Source organism: Cinclus cinclus, chromosome 3, assembly GCF_963662255.1.
Source record: "Cinclus cinclus chromosome 3, bCinCin1.1, whole genome shotgun sequence".
Classification (NCBI taxonomy): domain Eukaryota; kingdom Metazoa; phylum Chordata; class Aves; order Passeriformes; family Cinclidae; genus Cinclus; species Cinclus cinclus.
In genome coordinates, this window is record NC_085048.1 from 68,069,493 (window position 1) to 68,091,779 (window position 22,287).

The 22,287-nt window shown below is 35.4% G+C and overlaps 1 protein-coding gene across 1 annotated transcript in view; it reads right to left on the minus strand.

Moving 5' to 3' along the window:
• The window catches only part of RYR2 (ryanodine receptor 2), a 286,628-nt gene extending 265,650 nt beyond the window's left edge, over positions 1 to 20,978 (minus strand). Inside the window, exons 1-4 of the mRNA XM_062489006.1 lie at positions 20,975 to 20,978; positions 20,590 to 20,594; positions 20,250 to 20,369; positions 1,221 to 1,325 (exon numbers count right to left, since the gene is read on the minus strand). Coding sequence (XP_062344990.1) covers positions 1,221 to 1,325; positions 20,250 to 20,369; positions 20,590 to 20,594; positions 20,975 to 20,978 — 234 coding nt within the window. The remainder of the gene's footprint in view (positions 1 to 1,220; positions 1,326 to 20,249; positions 20,370 to 20,589; positions 20,595 to 20,974) is intronic.
• Positions 20,979 to 22,287: the final 1,309 nt, after the last annotated feature.

The window sequence follows — 22,287 nt, forward strand, 5'->3', positions numbered from 1 at the left end:
ACACATGTGGCCATACACAGTTACCACTGTACATCCTAGGGTTTGGACTGTGATTTTTGACATTATGCCTGTATGTGTCTGTTCTTTTGATTTTATTTTTTCCCTGTGAATTTGCTTGCTTTTGGTTTCAGTATTCACAAAGTAAGGAAAGAGGGGTTTAGAAGTATGTATCTGCTTACTCTGGTGCCACCTCTTCTCTGATATGGTTTTCATTCTCTAGGAACAAATTTACTGTCAGAATACACTCTGGAACATCCATGGGACTGCTTTCAGACTTCATTTCCCAAATATACCATTTTCAGCCTAAGTGCCTGGCATTTCATGGGACTGACTACGCTACATTAGTGAGGTTTCTTGAGGCACCCCCATAAATATTAGAGGCATGCTTATCTCCTGCCAGCTTTCTTGAGTGATGGACTTACAGTTAATGCCTACTTCTCTTTTGCCTGTGTAACTCCCATGCCTACAGTCACTCTTCCTCAAAAATTTACAGGATTTGAGCTAGAGCATAGCATTCAAATGAATGCTATAAGGTATATGTAGAACATTCAATTACAGCATGACAAATCACATTAATCGCACTGCAGGGAACATTAATAACACTACTATGATTTATTTGTAAATTACTATTTGCTAATCAAAAAAATTATTAATTCCTATTAGGAATAATAATAATAATTCTTATAGCATTTAAGAAATTCCTATATCCTTCATCCTCCAGACTGCTATTTCTTGTCCACCAAGATTCAATAATATTTTATCTTCACCTTAAAGATCTGTTAGAGCAAATTTTAGCTTGGGGCACACACAACAGTTTCATCCTTTCCAGACACAACCAGAACACATCCAAGCCATTTTAAGACTTTTTGACAGTCTCACCCAATATATTCAGGAATGCTCAGAAAGCTTAACTGTTCAGAGCAAGCGATCAAGCTTTATATGACACATTATGAGATTCTCGAACTAAAACACCCTTGTAACTCTATACTGACTCATAGCACATTGAATTTACACACACTGCACAGAATTTACAACTCCGGCAAGCTTCAGTGGACACTGCAAGTGCCCATAATTTCCAGAAAAGCAGACCATTCCTGTAGCAAAGGAGGAAAATTCAACACAATCATGCTATAAGCATGTGACAGTCATGAAACCTGTGGTACCACAGGAAAAAAGTACTACTTTGCAAGATGAAGAAAGCTGAATATTTGATAACTTACCCCTTCCGCCTTTTCTTCTGTGTTAGCCAGCATTTCCTGGAGGGCCCGTACTGACAGAGACTGCTCCAGCACAAAGGTGCAGATGGACAAATCAGGTGGAACATTCTAGGCAAAAGAGAACCATGAGATCACATTAGTAACACTTTTGCTGAGTAGCACTTCCCAGTGGTCCAGTTTTGCCTCACCATCCATGAATCTTAAAGGTTTAATACATCTCTAAAGCTATGAAATCCAGCCACATACTGGGCTGCAACAGTTAAGTTTTAGCCAGTAAAAGGAAGCAATGCTCTGCTCAGCATATGCAAGCTGATACCTGGGGTATCAGGTCCCCTCTAAAAAAGAAAGCAACTCTCAATAAAAGCAACAACCAATGCATTTCATCAAGTTCAGCAGAGGATCACCATGAATGCCAGGGCTAGTGCACTCCCCTGCGTGTCTGCAGAGAGGAGGAGAGGGATCTTGCCATTCTCCTTCAAAATCTAATGGTGATTACAGGGGAATAGAGACAGACTCTTCTTGGATGTTCTCCTTGAAAGGAGTAGCAGCAGCAATATTAGTTGTAAAAAGAAAGAGAACAAAATTGGGAACGGAAAGGTTCCTAAGCAAAGGAATGATAGGTCTGCTTGGACATTAACACATGGAACAAGTGTCCCAGACATTATGCTCAGATTGTGAGGAAAAATCCAATGCAGTCTTTAGGCTACTGGTAGTTAGCCAGACCTCATCCTTATCATGAAGGTCAAGATGAATTTTCATAGCAGAAATATTGGACACTAAATACCAGGGTCAAGCCAGCAGCTTCACATGCTGCAAGGCAGCATACTTCACCACAGCCTGCTCTAACTGGGATAAAACTAAAGAGTCTGACAAAAAATTATTATTTAACTTGTCATGCTAGACAAAAAAAAAAGCATTGAACGATTGAAAAGTTAATTTCCCAGACTATCATAAAAATTCATATAAAATTGAAAGAGGTTTGGAATAGCAATGTCTAAGTTACAAAGTAGCAAAGTAAAATTAGATTTTATGTGGGGATCTTTTCTTCCGTTAATAGAACATGCAACTCCTACACACCTTACTTGGCTCCAGAAATTCTTTCGTATTCCTTCTCTATTTTCTTTTCATCTTAGTTGCATATTTTAGTTTAGGAATACTTTTACTGACTGTTAGAATTCAGTTTTTCACACAATGAGTGCTTTTGCTACTAAAGCTGTAAAACTGCACGCTTACTCAAACTGTGTACAAAAGGAAGAGACAACTTCCAAGTTCAAATTGTAAAAGACAGTTGCAAATTCTTTTTTTTCCCCAAAAACCCCCTTAGTTTACTCAGAATACCTCACACTCTTAGTAGCTTATTATATTGCTGTTCATCCCTACTAAATACAGAAATTCAGGTCTGTTTAATACATAATAGATCTTTCACTATTTTCCAATGTTTATATTTCAAATAAATTAATATAAAATTGTGTTTTAAGTTTCAGCTAGATGAAAAAGGTTTTAATAGCATCTTCTTTTGCATGAGTTTTGACTGTCTTATGCAATGATACTTAGACATGGAATATTTTTCAGCCAATTCCTTCAGAATCAGGTCTCTGATTATTTGTCCGTATTCTTGTTACCATTTTTTTTTTTTTGTAGCTAGACACTGTAATAGTCCTTTTCATGCTAAGACTAACTCACAACCAACCAATTAGATTGTCTTCAAAACAGCCTTGTAATGTAAGTACTATCACAAGTCCTCAATTTACAAAGCAGGAAAAGAGAGCACTCGAAGATCTCAGGCTGCAAGGTGCTGCTTCTACTCAGTTAACATAAGGACAGTTTACCAGTCCAGAAAGCCTCACAGCCCAACAGTGCAGCTCAGCCTCCATTCTGCCCAGTGAAGAATGACAAACAAGAATATGAACAAAAGAGAAAAAATGCTCCACATACTGTGTGCTAATGAGCCAAGACTCCCTTTTTCATATCTACAAGCAAAGTCTCCTTAACAGTATTCCCACTGTTATTACTGTTATTTAAAGCAGCATTTTTGCTGGCAGAACATGTCTAACACATACAATTTTGGACATATCAAATATTTTACTATTGAACCTACCCCATAGTTTATGTACTTTCCAGTAACAAAAAACCTGCATCATTTCAAACACTGATCAAACCAACATAACTGGGACACTTCTTCACCCATTTCATTCTCCTTTATGTTCAAGACAGCCATGAGCACTTCCTTTCCTACCCATTAAAAGTGAGGTATGAAGTCCCAATTAACATTTTTCAGCTATTCTCATTGCAGGTGAGCAAGGCACACTTTTTGCTGCTAGGGAGCAAAGTAGTAGGTATGAGAAAATTTTGCTTTAATTACACGAAAGAAGTACTTTGTTCTTACAGCCTAGCAAAATGTTAGAGCCAGGTTTTCTTCATGAGGCAAAAGGGAGAGCACATTATCCCATCTTATCTTTGTTGCATGAATGCCTGGGTACTTTGTGGCCCTCAGGGAGAAATGTTTTTTCCCTTAAGAGCTGAGGAAAGATGCACCTACTGATGCTTGCAGTGAGCATGTGAATTAGACCTTCCTTTCTGGCAGCTCCTCAGCCAGCTCTGCTCTACTGAAGATCCAACAGGCATGACTGCATCAATCCCAGTACATACAACAACCAAAGCGTGGAAAAACATGGGACAGATGCAGACCTGCCAATGTATTTAGCTCAGTTAAAGCTCTGCTCACCCCTATACACTTTATTTCAATGCTGATGCATTTAATGCTGTGGATTTAAAGGGTGAAGCTTTGGGCCTCAGACACAGACTGAGAGTTCCTCTCTTAAATAGCCCCCACCGAAGACAATAATTCCAAGAATTTTAAAACTCTCATTTAAATATAACAAAAATTATTCACAGTGTTTTTTCCATCTCTTCAAAGCATAAAATAAAAATGAGGGAAGAAAAAGAGTTTTTGCTAAATCTCTATCTACCTTATTGTCTATCATATTATCTTACACACAGAGAATGGCATATGAAAAATAAAGGTATTCTATGGCAGCCTAACATTCTCTACTGAAAGATATCTTCATACAAAGTACACAGTAGATTTCACTACCCAGCGTGGAGAACAACTGCATATTCTAGTGGCTGCAAGGAAAACCTATAGCAATTAGTTTTCAACACCAGGCTTTTTTGATGACAGGTGAAATGCATTGGCAATGACTGCTTTGCTAGACTATGAACACAATAATAAATGATAAATAATTTTAAATAAAATATTTTGCTACATTTCTAACAACCCACCAATGTACTTTTAATAAACACCAAAACTATCAGGTTTAACTAAGAGTTAAATGGTAATATAATGCATCTCTATTTTGACAATGGAACACAAACTATAACCCCAAAACCTGATCAGCTCAAATGCAAAGGTCTCATCAGACATAAACAACCATATTGGCAGTCTTCAACCTTCTTTCCCACCAATTTTCATCATATTTATACTTGCTGAAGTAACCTTTTAAATGAAGACACAGAAAATAATTCATATTCCAAAGTGGGGGTTTGGTTTGTTTTGTGACTGAGTATATCTTATCCTTGAACAATCTAGGGAACGTGTATCACTTCAGGTCATATCATCAGTGGAAATTCTAATAAGCAATGGCAGCATTCAATATAATTTATTTTCATTTCATTTCTGACACATTTGCAAAATAAATCGCACTTTAATGGGTTTGAATATATAATATACATTCACTGTCTTGAAAGATAAATAGTAGTAACTCCAGTTTATCTCAGTACTAATTAAAGCATTAGTTATTTGGCTGCCAGTTCATGTTTAGATTTGCCCTCTTGTTAATTTTTCTTTCTAGAAAATTTATGCAGTCATAATTACAGCCTAATATGCAAATAGTTCAATTTTTTTAAAGTTATTACATAGATAAATTGCATATTGCATTTCAACAGGAGATTCAGTACCTCTAGGAGAAAACAACAAATTATCACCTTTTTCTATTTTCCCTTCATTATGGCTTGTAATAGCCCAATCAGTGAAATTAGATAAATTAAAATAAATGTAATGGTCATCTGGAATTTTTAAGGCATATCCATTACTGAAGTAATTACTTCATTATTTAGAAAATGAGTGAATTCCTTATTCTTCCTGTCATTTTAAACTGCATTTATTGTGTACACTAGTTTTCTGTAGTAATATTTGCATATTAAACTACTCTTTACTCTGTGGGAGGCAAATTTGCAAATTAGATAATCATACCCTTTATTAAAAAGGTGTTATGAGTAAAGCTTTTGAAATATATTTAAAAATAACCCTAACTGTATTCCAACCCACAGGTGAATCATGGGTACTGGATGTATTAATTCTGTTCCATTTAATTTTCTAGAGAATTTCTATTTACACAGACCAATGAAACCAAGAGGCTGAGATGCAAAAGTCAGTGCTGTTGTCATTTCCCTGACAATCACACAGTGCTAACAAGCCACTGTATTGTACAACCTGCTCATATAATATGTTCCATGTAATCTTGTGAATGCAAACTAAACTTCTGCCTCTCCTAAATATTAGTACAAGACTGAAAGGTAATAAATTGCATGAGCAAACAGAATTCTGTCTCCAAGAATATGCAGCTTCACCTCATCTTTACTTTCTTCCTAGATATTTACAATCTTCTTAGTTATTTTCCTAAGCTCACAGTTATTTTTTTCTTCTTCTAACCAAACTCCCAATTAAATGGACTTGCAGGTATTCAGTTTTTAACCATATACTGAGTATTCACACAGCAGCACCATCACCTAACTAAGCACCCGGATGTCAAAAAATTAGATGTGGGTGTTCACAACTTTTAATGCTAGCACAGTTACTAGATGCCTAACTTTGAGAATCCAAGTAGGAGGACTCAGAAAATCCACTTTAGTACAGAATTTAGGCAAAACATCTGTAGTCCTATTTGTGGGAGTAGCCTGAAAAGAAACTATTTTAAGAAGCTACTTTCAAGCTCCACTTAAATTTATACATCTCTATCTTTCTGGCAGCCCCTTCTATTTAAATGAGATTTTGTCTGGTGACAGTGATGAAACACACTCAGTATTACCAAGAAAAAACTTCTATTTCTAGGGCTCTACATAGAAGGCCTAGCTTTCCTTGTTGTCAAGCTTGTCATCGAAACAATGGAGCCAGCACAGAAATATGGGTCTGACAACAAGTCCCGTCAGCCAAACAGAATGAACCATATTCATCAAATCCCAAAGCAGGAAAGACAGAGCATGAATTATGAGCCTTACAGCTCTGGTGCTGTAGAGAAGAGTGTCAAGTACCACTGTCCTCTCCCTAGAGCTCCTCCAGGAGCAGTGCCAAGCTCCCATGTGTTTACCATGAGCAGACTGTGAAGGTTGCCTGGACACCTCCTACAGAAAGTTTTGTATCAGCTGCTTCTGACTATTTCAGTCTGAAACCATCACTTTCTACGTGAGCCTTTTATAGGACATTCCATCCCAAGCAGTTGTTTCCCTAAAAAGCGGAGAAATTCTCAGCATTCAAAATTTTTCTGTTACTATACCTAAAACTTATAAGGCCCAAATGGTCTTGGAAGAGCAGTTTGACAAGGGAGTGGCTTTTTGTCACAAGTACGCTTTTCACCTTTTCTAGGAAAAACTTCAAAAATCCGGGCATGTTCTACTTCCTGAAAAATGTCATTTTCACAGAGTGAAAAGTTTCTTGTTAACATTTGAAAGCTTGAAAGAGCCCTTTTTCCACAGGAAAACTGTTTCAGGAGATAAAACTTTGATATTGGCAGGAGGATAAAACATGGAACAGGGTCTAGAATTAAAAAAAAAAAAAAAAAAAAAAAAAAAAAAAAAAAAAAAAAAAAAAAGATAACCACACCACCACAGGAAAAACCAGCTAGTGGTAGAACTGAGGTCAGACACAAATACATTGCAATCATACCATTTTCAAATCTTAAAACACAAGACAGCTCCATGTTTGTTCTCAGTGGTTCTCTTGAATTGTGCTAGCTGCCTATGCTACATGCTGATCTCCTTGTTAATCTGACCTAAACAACCAACTGTTTTAATTTTCTTAAAATGCTCTCTCTGGTGACATAAAAAGTTTCTCCATCTTGCCCAGATCTCTGAGTGCAGACGTCTCCCATAAGTGAAGCATTATATTTGATAAAACCAGCACTGGAAAAAAACTTGATGCACTGAGCATACTTTCTGTTGATACTTTGAACATTCTTCCACAGTAGTCTTGGTCTGATTACAGGGAGTTACTAATTTTATCCTCTATGAGTTTTCACAGCAATGAAGACAAAAATCCTTCCCCACTTTCATTTTCAGAGCTTGAAATGTTATCTGCTGGTCACTGCGTAACAGAGCTCATTGGCAAAGAAAATTGTGTGTGCCTGAAACTTAATCTGTGCAAACTTGAAGGGATAGAAGGAACCTGCTTCTTGAGGTTTCTCCTTCTCACAGTCTTTAAAAATCCATAGGAAACCTACTTCTACTTCAGATGTTCTTACTTAAGTACAATTACAGTATTTTACTTTATGCTGAAAACAGTTTCAAAGTTCCATCTTACAGTTCTCCAGTTTTTGCTCTTTGGAAATAGCTTTCATCCTGAAATCTGTCAGAGGTCTTGAGGCCATTATTAACAGAGCAGACTATCTTAACCACTTGGAAGCTGTAATTCCTGGTATGGTATTTACTTTCTGTATAGATTAAGGGCTGCATATATTCCATCTTTAAATGGATAAGAGGCTTTTTACTCTTACCCTCCATCTCTTCCCTCTAGTCTCCTTTATAACCTAAGGACATAAGTCCCCCATATCTACATTACTGAGAGCTGTTTCCTTTTTATCTCCTTTTTTAAAATTTAAAACTCTTAGCAACAGATAAAAGTGGTATTAGGTAAGAAGCCATACAAGTACACTGCAGCATTGATGGATAAACTTGGTCAATCAGCTCAACTCCCATCACATCTGCTGCTGTAGCCAGAAGCTCAGATGAACGTTAATTAGTAGTGTATCATCCTAATGCAGTGAAAATGTGTTAATTTTTAAGGTAATTAGGAAAATTTCATGCTGATTAATAAAATAAGAAAAGCTCATAGGATCAACAGTGCTACAGAGGGTCCAGGCATACATCCAAATTAACAAAACATGGTTTATCTTCATATTAATCCCAAAAATTCCATCTTATTATGCTAATCCTAGGTGCATTATTCAAAACTTGAACGTTCCCTTTTATTTTTAGAGATTATATTGTATTTGTAGCTACTGCAAAAAGTAATGGAAAAATCTAGGATATTATCAGTTGGGAGGGAACTGTTGCTTTAGAACCTGGAAGGAAGCAGTTACCCTTTGATTCTTGCAGTATCAGAAAGATGACCTCTAAAAAATACTATTTTGTCCCTCTCTGAAAAACATAGCAGATACCCAAAAGGAAAATCTTCCTAATCCCGTAACAGATTTAATATAAACCATGCATATTACAGCAGTCTTATTTCTGAGTAGCAACACTGCAACCTTTCAAAATCAAACAAATAGAGCAGATATCCACATGTTTTGTGACTGTAATAAGTGACAAAGCCTGACCTGTGTCAGTGGAAGTTCTTAATAACCAATAGGTCGTTATTTGCTGAGATTCTCTTACTGTTCAATTTATCCCATACCTGAAATCTTCACAGTAGAATTTTCACATGTAAAAATTGCACCCAAATAAACATAAATACTAATCCTTCCAGAATACCATCTCTTTTGAGCAATTAAATCTACATTACAGTAAACATGAAACACTGCGTCTGAGCAAAGTTAAATCTGTTTATTTACCTTGTAAATTATTAACTAAAAAAACACAACAGACATAAAACTTTCACTTTTAAGGATTTTGTGGTAAGTTTTCAGCTATTATATTTTCCATTGTATGTTGTTGAAATTAGTAGTCAACCTGTGCCTAAGAAAATCATATATTGCTGAATGGAGCACTGGGAGTTTATGCTCTGAGTCACCCCTGACTTGCCCTTAAATGAAGGAAAGGAGATGCATCATCAGCTCTCTCCTGGGCAAGACAGTTAAAAATGATATTTAAAAAAAATACATTACCTTAGAAGATATAGACATCCACCTCTGTAATGTAAAGCAAATAAATATTTACTTGCAACTTATACTGAAAGTATTTCAGTTAAAAAAAAAAATCTATATTTAAAAATTAAGTTCTTTTAGTTCAAGAGAAACTAGGAGATAATTTGGGTTAGGGACAGAGGGATTTGAAGAGTCCTAAAAGCAAGGACTGCCTGCCAGGAAACTTTCCAGTGATTTAAGGACTTATACTAACAAGGTTCTACTGCTGATAAAAAGTGCAATAATACTTTCAGGCATAAATACCTGTTTGGAAAAAAAAAAAAAAAAAAAAAAAAAAAGCTCACCATGTATACTTAGAAACTGTGGCTTATCTATCAATGTCTAAGTATATAAAGCCCCTGCTTGCCTGGGCATGGTACCACATTTGAACATCCATCCATTGCATGATGTGAAAAATAAACACTTGTTTTAGTATACACTCCTATTAACTACAAAATCAAAAAGAATAATTGCAAGAGTAATTTGTTCTTAATATTCAAATGTTGCTCTTTCTTGGTCTAGGGTGCCCAAATATTGCTACTAAGCTGTTAAGATAAAACCAATTGCTCTTTTAAATAATTCTTTGCTTATCATTCAGTAACACAGAACAAAAGCATCCACAAAGTAGTGTCTAGACAGAAATACCCACATGTATTTCCCATCTGACTCGGAAGTGAATTATGCAAGAGGCAATAAAGCAAGCGGCTCAAAAATTCAGAGACGGTAAAGACAGTCTCAAGAACCTTAACAACCTGTGGACTGTTTTCCTGCTACCCTCAAAATACATGTTCAGGGGGACGTATAATGAGGAAGGAGTATAACAAGTTCACAGATATTTCCCCTGCATGAGACTGTGGCATTCATTTAGACCACTGACCAACCTGGAGTCTCCTCCTTTACCACAGAGTCAAGACCTTCCTTTTCACGATTTCATATGCTGACATCAAATAATAAGATAATAACTACAGACCTTTGCAGACACGTATTATGCACAAGCAGATATGATTTTCTAGATGGTTCTAATTTTAATTTACCAATACCTTAACTTTCAGCTAACTAGGCAAAGATGATTCACTCCCCTACTCAGACATCTGTCCATGTCAGGGTTTAAAATAAACTTTCAATTGTCTGGTATTAGTTTATTTTCAAAAAAACAGACCAAAAAGAAATCCACATAATTTTAAGTTTTTCAAAATAACCAAAATTCTTTTTCATTAATTCTTCTAAGGAATTCTCCTTTTCTATAGACACAAAAAAAATCTAGTAAGAATTATGCAGTTACGTGTATCACCTCCATGATAAATTAACCAGAAACAGGCAAAGTTAAAAGGAATTTTTTTGCCAATTTGAGCTAACAAAGACTTACATAGTCATTAATCTAATGCATTAAAAGACTCATTTTTCAAATGTATCAGCCCAAAGAGGCTTAATTTATTGTTACTGTACTTCAGACCAAATCAAGTATCAAATATGGTACTCAAAGTTTATTAAGCTTTATTAAAACAGCTAATCAAACTAGGAATCTTCCTTATTTAAAAACAAGACCTTATTGAAATTTGACTTAAGGACTATGGCCTTTTTATTTGCTAATAATCAAATTACATACACTAGAAGGAGAAATTCTTTATTACTGGGCTTTCTAATTTATTGAAAAATGGGCACTCAAATGCTTTCTTGGAAAGTCAGTTCATATTTCATATTGCACTGAGCTCAGCATTTGTCTGCTTTCCGGGACCTCTGTCCAACTTTTGCATGCAAGTCCAGTGTTAGAAAAAGCTTTTCCCTGCTGTTTCTTTTAAAGATGGATACATACCTTGGGTGTTTAAACCATCTTAAACTGTCAAAACTAATTCATCCTACATTATTTAAAGCTATTTGAACAACTGTTGATTTTGATTTGCATTCATGTCAATTATTGCTGGCTGTAAACACTGCACTGTGCAAGTATGACTGGTCCGTACTCTGAGAAACACCAAGAAAACCTGAAATGTGTAACTCCCTGTCATCATTAAAAGACATTTAGATATGGGACAGAAGTAGAGTTGGCAGTATTGTTAAAGGAAGACTGTATCAGACATTTAAAATTAGCCTGGTGACATTAGCTTCCTGTTCTTTTTTAATTGCATGTAAAAAGTCAGTGCATGAAAAGGCAACATTTTTGTGGATAGTGTCTTCGTAAATATGTCAAGACAAGACTATAAACATCTGGAAGATGGAATACACTTCTTATTCCTAAATACATTCTTTATATCCAGTAGGGAAGAAAAAGAGAACTTGGAAGGAGTTAAAGCTCAAAAACTTTGATTAGCATTTTTCACATATGCATGTCCATCTCTATTATCTACAGGTTTTCAAACAAACAGCAAACATTCAGCAATTATTCAAAAATCATTAAGCACTCAGGAACAGCAGCCTGAACTGTGATCTTGTGCATTTATGCATTATCTTTAAGAGCATAATAACTACTTTTACTATCTGGCCTTTGGTTTTTTTCATGCAAAATAAAGGAACTCTTCTTTTGTTTTGAAACCAGAAAAAGTTATTCTTGTATTTGCATATGGTAACCCAAGACACAGCACTAGAAAAGTTACTAAAACAACTTGCATTTGGGTTCCAAACACAGGGTCACAAAGCATACATCTTCAAACTCCAAACTACTTCCATTTGCCCAACTTCCCTCATCCAATTCAGACTACTTTTAAACTAACTCTTAATACAATGTTGAAAATGTTCTTGTTATGATAGCAAGTCACAGCACTCCCTCAGCTGCAATAAAAGCACAAATAATCGTCCTCTTTTTTCATAGGAAGTAAACAGGAAGTAAAATTTAAAATCTTGAAAAACACGACCCAAAATGTCTAAGATTCAAAAATTCTTAAGAAATTAGCAAAAATATATTTGATACTCTTTTTTAAATTTTCTTTCAGATATGATCAATAATAGATCTCCAATAAACACATACTGACTCACAAATAGGCCACATTTCTTTGTCCTAATTTCTGAGAGTCCATTGGGCTAGGATTAATCACAGGAGTCTGCTGAACCAGATTTAGCCTAACAGTTCTTAAAAATACTGAGTACAAAGTAATAATACCATGACTTGAAGTGCTAAGAAGGGGAACAAAGCTAATTTGAAACTGCTGTTTTAGACAAACATTGATCTAAAAGGCTTAAAATAGGCATTTATACTTTTATGTGTTCTTAGCTTGAAACAGATTTATGAATGCTTTTTCAGGTTTTCAGATGTGCAGCTACATATCAGTCTAATTAAAATTCAAATGACTGCTTTGTAACTACTCTGCATGTACTAATGAAGTACATTTCACTCTAAACCCTTCAGAGAAAATATTTAAACTGCTGAGCTCCAGGGGACTTGGCAGAACATGCCAACGTGTAACCTTGCAATGTTCAGTTTCCCAGGGTAAGGCAGCAAGCCTGAAGCTTCTGGGGTTGTGCTTGCACTAAAAAGTAGCTCTAACTTGCATCAGACATGAACGTACCCAAATAAGAACTGCTACCTCAAAATAATTTCTATTTCCACTATATATCGCTTATTAATCTTTCAAGGACTTTCTTATTGTGCTTTATTACAGTTACTGCATTCGATGAAGACAAGTCATCTGTTTGCAGCCCTTAACACATAGTCCCAAAATTATTAAGGAGTCACAAGACTCGTATGCTAAATGGGGAAATAGACAAACCCAACCACCAAAACCCATCAACTGAGCACGTGGATAAGGGCAACGCCTTCTACAGACTGTTCAAAATACAAACAGGTAAACCCACCATGCAATGATAGCAACTTTTCTTTTTACTAGGAACTGTACTAAAAATGTTAGGACTCAGAAAATAAACCACAGCAAACTGGCAGGTTTTTAGAAGTCTCTAGAAACTTACCAAACCAACTGCAGGACTGCACACTTAGTCAGGATGTGACTTCATTTGATCACAGTGCTTGTGTTACAGCCATATCTCAAACAAGATTTTTCAGCATAATATCTGCTTCTTTTTGCATTTTAAACTTTAAGTAATGAGATGCCCAAACAGTTACTGGGATATATAGTCATAAAATAAAACTGATTTAATGGGATTTTTTTGGGATTTTTTTCAGGTTTTCTTCACTTATTTTAGACTAGAAGTGGATTTCCTACATCTGTTCTACAAAAACAAAAACAAAAAAAAAAAAAAAAACCAAAAACAAACAAAAAAAAAAAACGCAAATGCAAACAAACACAATAAACCCCTACACAAACAAGCACGAAAAAACACCCAAAACAGCCACATCATATGTGGGTTTGTAAACATTTGGGGTTGGTTGGTTTTTAACATACATTTAGCTAATCAAGAAAGTTGGAAACCACATATTTAACTGGAGAAATTAAAACTCATGTTTTGTTCATTAACTTTCATGAATTACATAAGTTTGGGTTAAGCTTCTTGAATGGATGGCTTATGTCACTAACAGTGTGAAACAACTCATTAATATTAAAAAAATGAGATTTTGAAATTTTTCTTGCATTGTTCAGTTGATAGTAGACATGATGCATGCATAGATATCACATGTACAATTCCTTGTTTCAGTGCCATCATTTGGGGCAGTATCATCAAATAAACTTACCTACAAAATTATTTTGATTCTATCTTTCAGCTTTTGTCACTATATATTCAGGTAACATGTCATGAACTCTACCAGCATATTTAGGAATTCAGAACTTTACTATGAATGTCTTTTCCCAGGTGCTTTATCCATTACATGTTTATCTGTTTCTAAAATTAATTTGGACAAGAAAATCCCACATACACAATACATTTAAAGTCTTATAATAAAACTCCATGGGTTCTAAATAACTTAGTATTTTTACTAATTTAACTAATTTTTACTAATTTACTAGTTTAATTCTTAGTATTAATAATTCAGGGTTATCCCCAAAATCAGAGAACTGGCCCATAATAATGTCTTACTTTAAAAAAATCTTAACTATGTGAGCATGATTAAAAAAGAAACTCTTTCCCATTCATGAATGTACACTTTGAAGATATAAAGATATTTAAATTCATATTTCATAACAAGTAATGCCTTATTAAGCTAAAACTCCATGTGTATCTCTGGCAAAACTAGATTTGATAAAAATATTTCTTTAAGATCAGAAATAACCCATTCCTGTGTGAATTTAAAACTACAAATATCTGCTTCAACAGAAGATATAATGAAAAATGAAAATAGTAAGGTTTCACAGATTGGATCTATTATTTTTACATTATTTAATCTGTGGTGACATGCTTGCTCTCACACATTTTGTTTCTGTTTTAAAAACTACCTGAGTTAGAAGTGACAGTAAAAATATGTTAAACTGTATTGTTATTACTAGTAACAATGCCCACAATTTTCAGCTGATATAAAACCATATTTCTGTTGATGCTTTACAGCCAATGGAGATCTGACAGCGTTTTTCACAGTCCAAATGTTTCACATTCATTTTAAATTATTCACCTTCCATCTCAAGAAATATTTATGTTAGTTTTGGGGACTAAGTGCAAGGATCACAGTCTGGTCTGATGGATATAACTACCAATCTGCATTTGGTCTCAAACTTTACACAATATTTACAAGAAGTAAAAACTGAATTGGATATACATAATAATAATATTTAAAAATTTATAATCTCTATGTTGCATAACACTACATACAATGTTGTGAAAAACACTGTTCTTATTTACATTACTCCTACAGACTATTTTACTGGAAAAGAATGACTCACTGAATAAAATCCTGTCTGATCTACACCTATGAAGACTTCATCTACCTGTATCTAATTAATGTATGTCAAGTAGGCCAAGTAATGCAGAAGTATTCATAAATTCTCTTCATTTAAGTTATTAAAATTTACACTTTTAGTCCAAGTCTGCTAAACTGAGTCCTCTGGACATAAGATTATATAAGATTAAGTGCCATCTTTACCATTAAATGGGAATATTCATTTTGGCAACATGACACAAAAGCAATTAAAATGGGCCTGGAGGTGCAGCTACAAAGCCCTGACAATTTTTTTTTTTTTACTTATTTTAAAAAGATTAAGGGGAAACACATGTACAGAAATGAACCGCAGCAACTGCATTAAAAAAAAAACATAACCAACCAACCACCTTCCTAAATGACATAGTCACAAAATGACGAAAGCAAACACCGCTGATCTAATTTCTCACAGTGAATAATTTTTTTTTAAAAACTCACTATTTCATTATGTGAGTAACTGCTCGAAAAACATCTACTTTTATCTATATGTTAATGGACACCATGTGCCTTTTTATGTATTTGGATTTGCATCACCAAAAACTGCAGACACTGTTTCTCAGCTGTCAGAAAGAGTTTCAGACTCAGTCTCTCTGGAGACAGATTATTTGTCTAGGCCACTAAGAATATATTTGCTGCAAAAGACAAAAAATAGAAGGCAACACTTGCTTCGGATCTTCCACTCTGCAAGACAAACAGAGAAAAGAGTTTTTCTCTCCAGAGGCAAACAGAGTACAGGAGTTCAGGGCAATGTCCCACCATTCAGGATGACACCCTTCTCCAGACACATCCATACAGAATTTGACTGCTGGCATGGGAACAGCTTGCATAAAGACTACAGAATCATACTTTCATGTAGCCTTGTCTGTGCCAGGTATAACCTTCTCCAGTCCTCTCCCTCCGTTCTCCTCTTCCATTTAAGCATTGCCACCTGCTAATTCATCTCACGAAAAAAAGGGCAAAGGTAAAAATCAAATTATTTGTATTTGTCAGCACAATAAATACCATCAGTCTTACCATCAGGCTTTATTTTCTGCTCCCTGACACAACAGTAACATCTAGGGGCCAACAAACAACGGAGCATCACTGACATACCCTGGATAAGGAAGTCAGTATTCCTAACCAACTGGCCTACACTAATCCAGCACCAAATCTTCCTGAAGAATCTTTCTGCTCTGACACAGAAGAGACTTCAAAAGCAAAATGGAAAATAAGTTGTCAAAGTCTTATGTCCATGTGAAATACCTCCTTAACTTTACAAACAGAATTATCAGTTCCTGGACTCTGCTTTCAGCATTGTAACTTATTACATGTAAAAAGATCAAACTACAGAATCACACACTGCACTGTCTTCTTCAAGAAACTGAAGGGAAAAAAAGAAAAGAAAACCAACTTGGGAGGCCTTTTTAGACCCTCAAAAACCCTCACTATGTTATCTTCCTCTCTCTCGAGTTCAAATTGCAGATACTTCAAGAGTGGAAAAAACCCCACACATAGGTTTTATCAGTACTTTTTAATGATGTAAAGTAGGTCCATACCTCAGGGCATAATGAAATTAATATGAGTTTACCACCTGCTATAAAAGGAGGAAAAATCCCAAACCATTATGCCATTTAGAAAAGCACAACTCAGCTTTCAGTGTTCTGTGCAGTGGTTCACAAGGTATCAACACCACTTTTGTGACTGACCCAGAGTTGAGTTTTTTTCATTCTGCACTATGGTCAGGAATAGTTCTCAGAAGGCTGTTAAAACACAGCTCCACCTTATTTGCTTTTCAGTAATCCATGCATTGTCTAAGTCTAAATAAAAATTACTTTACTAGCAGACTACATAGTCTTTTAATGAATGGACTTCCTCATATTACCAATCTGTTTACATATAGAAAGCAACAATTAACATCCAAATGTAAAGAAACATATTTCACTAATCTTGAGATACGTTAATTAATCTTAATTTTTGTTTTAATAAAAGGGATGGTCTTCCACACAAGGAATGAGCTTAAAAGTACGGCAAACAGTGACAAAACAAACTTGCTTATAGAGAATTGCCGAAAAGGAAGTTTACAGGTCTACTGGTTTTGGCTGGATTAGAATTAATTTTCTTCCCAGTGGCTGCTACAGGGCTGTTTTGGATTTGTGCTGAACGCAGGGTTGATAACAGAGATGGTTTTGTTATTGCTGAGCAGGGCTTGCACAGAGCCAGGGTCTTTTCTGCTTTCTCACTTTTACCCTGATCCCACTCAGGGGTGAGCGAGCAGCTTGTGGGGCTTGGCTGCTGGCTGGGGTTAAACCATGGCAATAAGACTTTTGTTTTTTTTCCTAACAGCCATCCCTTATTTTCTTCTTCTTACTTACAAAATAAAAAAATCATGCTATGGATTTGACAAAACTTGCTGAAGAAGCAATTGCGTGAGATAAGGAAAGTAAGCATTTTAAATTTTGTCTTCAGCACATCTTCTTTGGGTTTTGTCATTCTTCCTGCTGCAACTTCTTCAATGTCAAAAAATTTTGATGGTTTATAAATCTAATATTGTTATATAGTTGACACTTCCGACCTATTCCAAGAACAAGATCTGTTTTGAGACAGATTTGCTTTGAAATTGGTAAAAATTAAAATGGAAATATTTTTCTTGAGCTGATACACCTCTGGAGATGAGATAGTCGTGAGTTTATCTTGGGCAAGCCTGTATGTTTTATATTCAGGACTGTGTCTTATTAATAAAATTAGGCATCATTTAGACCTGATATCTTGCTTATCTATTATCTTGCTCTTCAAGATATGGGGTCAATTTGAGCAATTTGCAGCCTTTTCTGCTCCTCAACCCCCTCCACCGGCCAAGCAGGCCAGAGGTGACAAGGAGCTGTGAGGGGACACAGCAGGAACAGCTGACTCCAACAAACCCAAGGGATACTCCAGACCATATGACCTCATGCTCAGCCTGTAGAGCAGGAGGGACGAAAAAGGAAGCATGGGGTATTCAGAATGACAGCACTTGTCTTCGCAAGCCACCATGGTGCATGATGAAGCCTTGCTTTCCTCAGGATGAACACCTGCCTGCTCATGGGAATAGGTGAATAAACTCCTTGTTTTACTTTGCCTGTTCACGCACCTTTTGCCTTATCTCCCAGTGTTATTGCTGTAGAGAGATAAGTATTAATAGACAGCAGTTAACAAATTATTTTATCAAGATATATCTTCAATTTGACCATTAGTTAAATAGTGTGAATTATTTAGTGATCCGGGGGCAGAAAAGCACACAGGAAGAAGTTGTGCTAATAAAACATCAGCTACACCGTGAGGACCCACATCCTGAAAGGTATTGGAGAAAAGCACAGGATAGCAACAAGCATTCTCAAAAATGCAAGTCCAGGATGATAGCTGAAGTCTATTACTCATGTTTGGTCTATCAGAGATGGTTGGGTTTGCATCCCATCCTTGATCCCTGCCTGTAAATCAGATGCCACACTACTGTTTGCCTTAAAGTGCATCACAATCCCACTCTAACTGGAAAACAGCCTCTAAGACATGCATAAAAATTTTTAACAGGCTCAAGAATTCTGTTGGGGACTATTTTCAAATTATCACACACCTCTTTGAATACTTCCTATGCTCCTTCTTATATAACACAATAGTAACAGGCTATGTATACAAACATGAGGAATAAAAACATTTTTATTTACTCTAATTTATAGTCAACTCTTCTTTAAGGTTTTGATAATTTTATGGCTCCTTCAGTATTTATAGCTACAAATGACTTCAGATGAGTTCATCATAGCAACTCTCTGCCCTTAAAAATAAAAACACAGATGAGCTGCATAGGCTTGCTTTTGTTTGCTTTTTTTTACCCCCAAGCTCATGAAGAGTAAGCAGAATACAGATTGTTTCATAAAACAAGGAGGAAAAGCAGCATCATCAAACAAGCATACAAAACTGATAGGAAATCTACACTGTATTCTTTAAAGACAGGAATATTCAGGAGTTTCATATGGTGAGAAGGAGACTGCAGATTTAATATCCAAACTTACTGAATGATAACAAATTCATTAAATAGATCTTTCAGGACTCACAGGCAACTAGCACTACAACCACTTCCATCCTAGCACATTTTTATTGTTAAAAAGATTCATTTAAAACAGAGCAGCATGAATTACTTCATCAAGATCACTGCTATTATAATGAATCATTAATATCCTAGTGAAAAATTTATTATTATGAATAATGCATTCAAAATGATGAGACAGAAAATGAAGCATTACTCTGTGAAGTATCACAGAAAATCAAAGTGGTGTTATGAAAGCTGGCAAGATAACCATAATTTTTTGTTCTAAATCTTTCTAGATGTCTTTCCAGATGCTTTGCCTTTATTATATTTTCTTTATGAATATTTATATTTTAATTAAAGAAAAAACAAATATGTTAAAAAATGTTCTTCCCTTTCTATGAATGAAATGTCCAAGTACATCTATTACTTTGTCCACAAAACCAGATCTACCCTCAGGAGGCCCATTTTTGTCTTCATAACATTTATTTGAGCATATGTGACTGTGAAACAAAATCCCTTCTTTGCAATAAACAACGAAGTTATTTTTTTCAAACTACTCTATCTACTGCATATATACCAGAGTTAGAGGAAGCTTAGATAAAATGTGTTCAGTGGGGTAATTTTGATACTATGTTCAGATAGGGAATCAGGTCTAAAAGTAATAATCATTTCAATATAAACACCACAGAATAAAAACTTACCACAAATATAATAATTGGTGTCTTTTCTGTGGAGTTAGAATCAGAGCAATCAACTTCTCTTCCGAGTTGCAGTACACAAAAGTTGCTCTGTGGCTTACTACAACTGAGTGCAGACAAGCAAAATAACATGCATATTATTCAGGGTGGACTTCTGCAGCTAACTAGTTTTAAAGTAAGCCCAAAACATAAAACACCACACTAGAATCCAGCCAAAGGACAGAGGAACAATTAAACATTGAATGGGCATTAAATATTCCTTACATTGTTGATAGAGTTGATTTGCCCCTTCTCCTTGACAGATTTGTGTATATTACATCAGAGCAAGCCATGTTACAACTACCCTTGCTTGATGACAGAAATTTCAATTAAAACACTCAGTGGTACCTTAGAATTAGATGTGGATTCCAAAAAGCAAAGCCTGTTGCCAAATCCTTCTGCAGCAAGACATAATTTCTGTTGCTCCTTGTGAACGGTTGCAGTGCACTGCAGAACCACTTCATCATCCTACCAAAAAAAAAAAACAAGCAAAAAGAGAACTAGGGTTATATTTCTAGCCCAAAAAGACCTATGGAAGCTTTTAGAAAATCACTGTTAAATGCACAAACTGTTGTCCCTGAACACAAGCAGAATAAAACCCCAGCATAAATTTTTTATTTTGAATTTTAAATATGGGAAAATAAACTAAAATAATTATAATAACTGCATATGTGCTTTTTCTGTTTACCTGTCCTGGTAATAAAAGTCAAAGAAGGATTTTTATCTTAACTACACATAAAGTACACAAGAATTAGTATTTCTTTCATAGGGCAGTCATACAATGCAAAGTAGGAAAGCTTAAAATCAACTAATTGATGGGTACCATATACATTTGAATTAACTTGTTTATGTATATACTGCACATTTTCTAGTTAGTGCAACTTGCGTAGATGTTTGTAAAGAAATAAGTAAACTGAAGAAAAAATATTTTCCTATCTTGAGTAATTTTGCATACATAACTTTGTGTTTTTGCAAAGTTGAAAAGTATAATCTCATGTAAATAAAAGATTTTTCTTCCAAAATGCTAATGTCTACTCACTGCTGCTCCTTGTAAAATCTGTGGAGAGAACTACCCATAGTTTCTTAACAGAAGGAGGTGGGGTGACTTGCTGAGAGGAAGACTGTGATATAAGATAATAAAAGTATGATGAATAAGCAGAGTGTTAAAGCCTATCAGAAGAAGTACTACCACTATCTTATACCGAGTTTAATAGACTTTTATGAACTTGCCAATTAAGTCCTCTGTGCTTATCCTAATGTGCAAGCATATAAGGAGAGGCAGGAAATACTCAGAATTAAAAGGGGAAATAAGTTATCGGGACAGCTGTCCCATAGCTCTGCTTAGTGTTTCAGAGAAAGGAGAGTCTAGGAGGAACCAGTGATATCCTGTACACAGCAAAGCCAACAGTGTGTTCCTTTGTCTTTAATATGTATTAACGAAAATTCTGCACAACTAGTTCCACATAGTAATAGTAAAAGATCTTATCAACCAGCCCCAAAAAGCAGACCCTTACTGAAATCACAGTTCTCCTAAGTAACACAATCAGCAGCTGGAAAATCTCTGCAGAAATATGGTTCAAGTTAAAGAAAGAAAACTTTGTTGCAATGAGTCTATTTTCTAGAAAAGATTTTCTGGTTTAGAATAGAAAAAAATAGCATCCCCCCTATGGATTCTGACAATTCATTTATGAGTTTCCAATAATAAATTTCAAATTAATGATTATGAAGAGGCCATATATAACACTGTAAATAAAATTCAATAAATAAAACAAAACTACAGGATGAAGCATGCAACTGGAAGCAGAACAGGCTGAGACTAAAAACGTGCATGCATTAAAGCAGGAATGTTTACCAAAAAAAGGAGTTGTTCTTATAGGCAGCTTGCTACAGAGGGACATTCAGAAAAGTTCATGAAATTAAATAATTGCCTGAATTCAAACTTAACTGAATAATTTGAAGCCACCCAGAAACACTTGTCCTGAAATAAGGTAGTTCTTCATTTGGTTCCACTTGGTTTACTCAAATAATTAAACTAGACTAAATTAAAGTGTATCTCAATCTGCAAAGAACAGGAGCTTACATGGGGTTTAATAGGACATTCGAAAAAATTAATTCCTGTTACCCCTTTCTAATTGTCCCCATATGGAAAAGGTAAGTGTAGGTAAAGCAATTTTCCAGCAACAGTGCCCATGCTGCAATCCACAGTCAATTGTAGAGGTGAAAAGTAATAACTGCTTCCAGTCAGGCATTAAATCCAAAAAACGTAATACATGCATTTGTTACTGGTGAAGTTCACAATGTAAAATCGTAGCTAACAAAAAAAATCCCTGAAGGCCAATATCAAGGATTGAAAAGACCACACACACACAGACCTAACAGCCCTGCT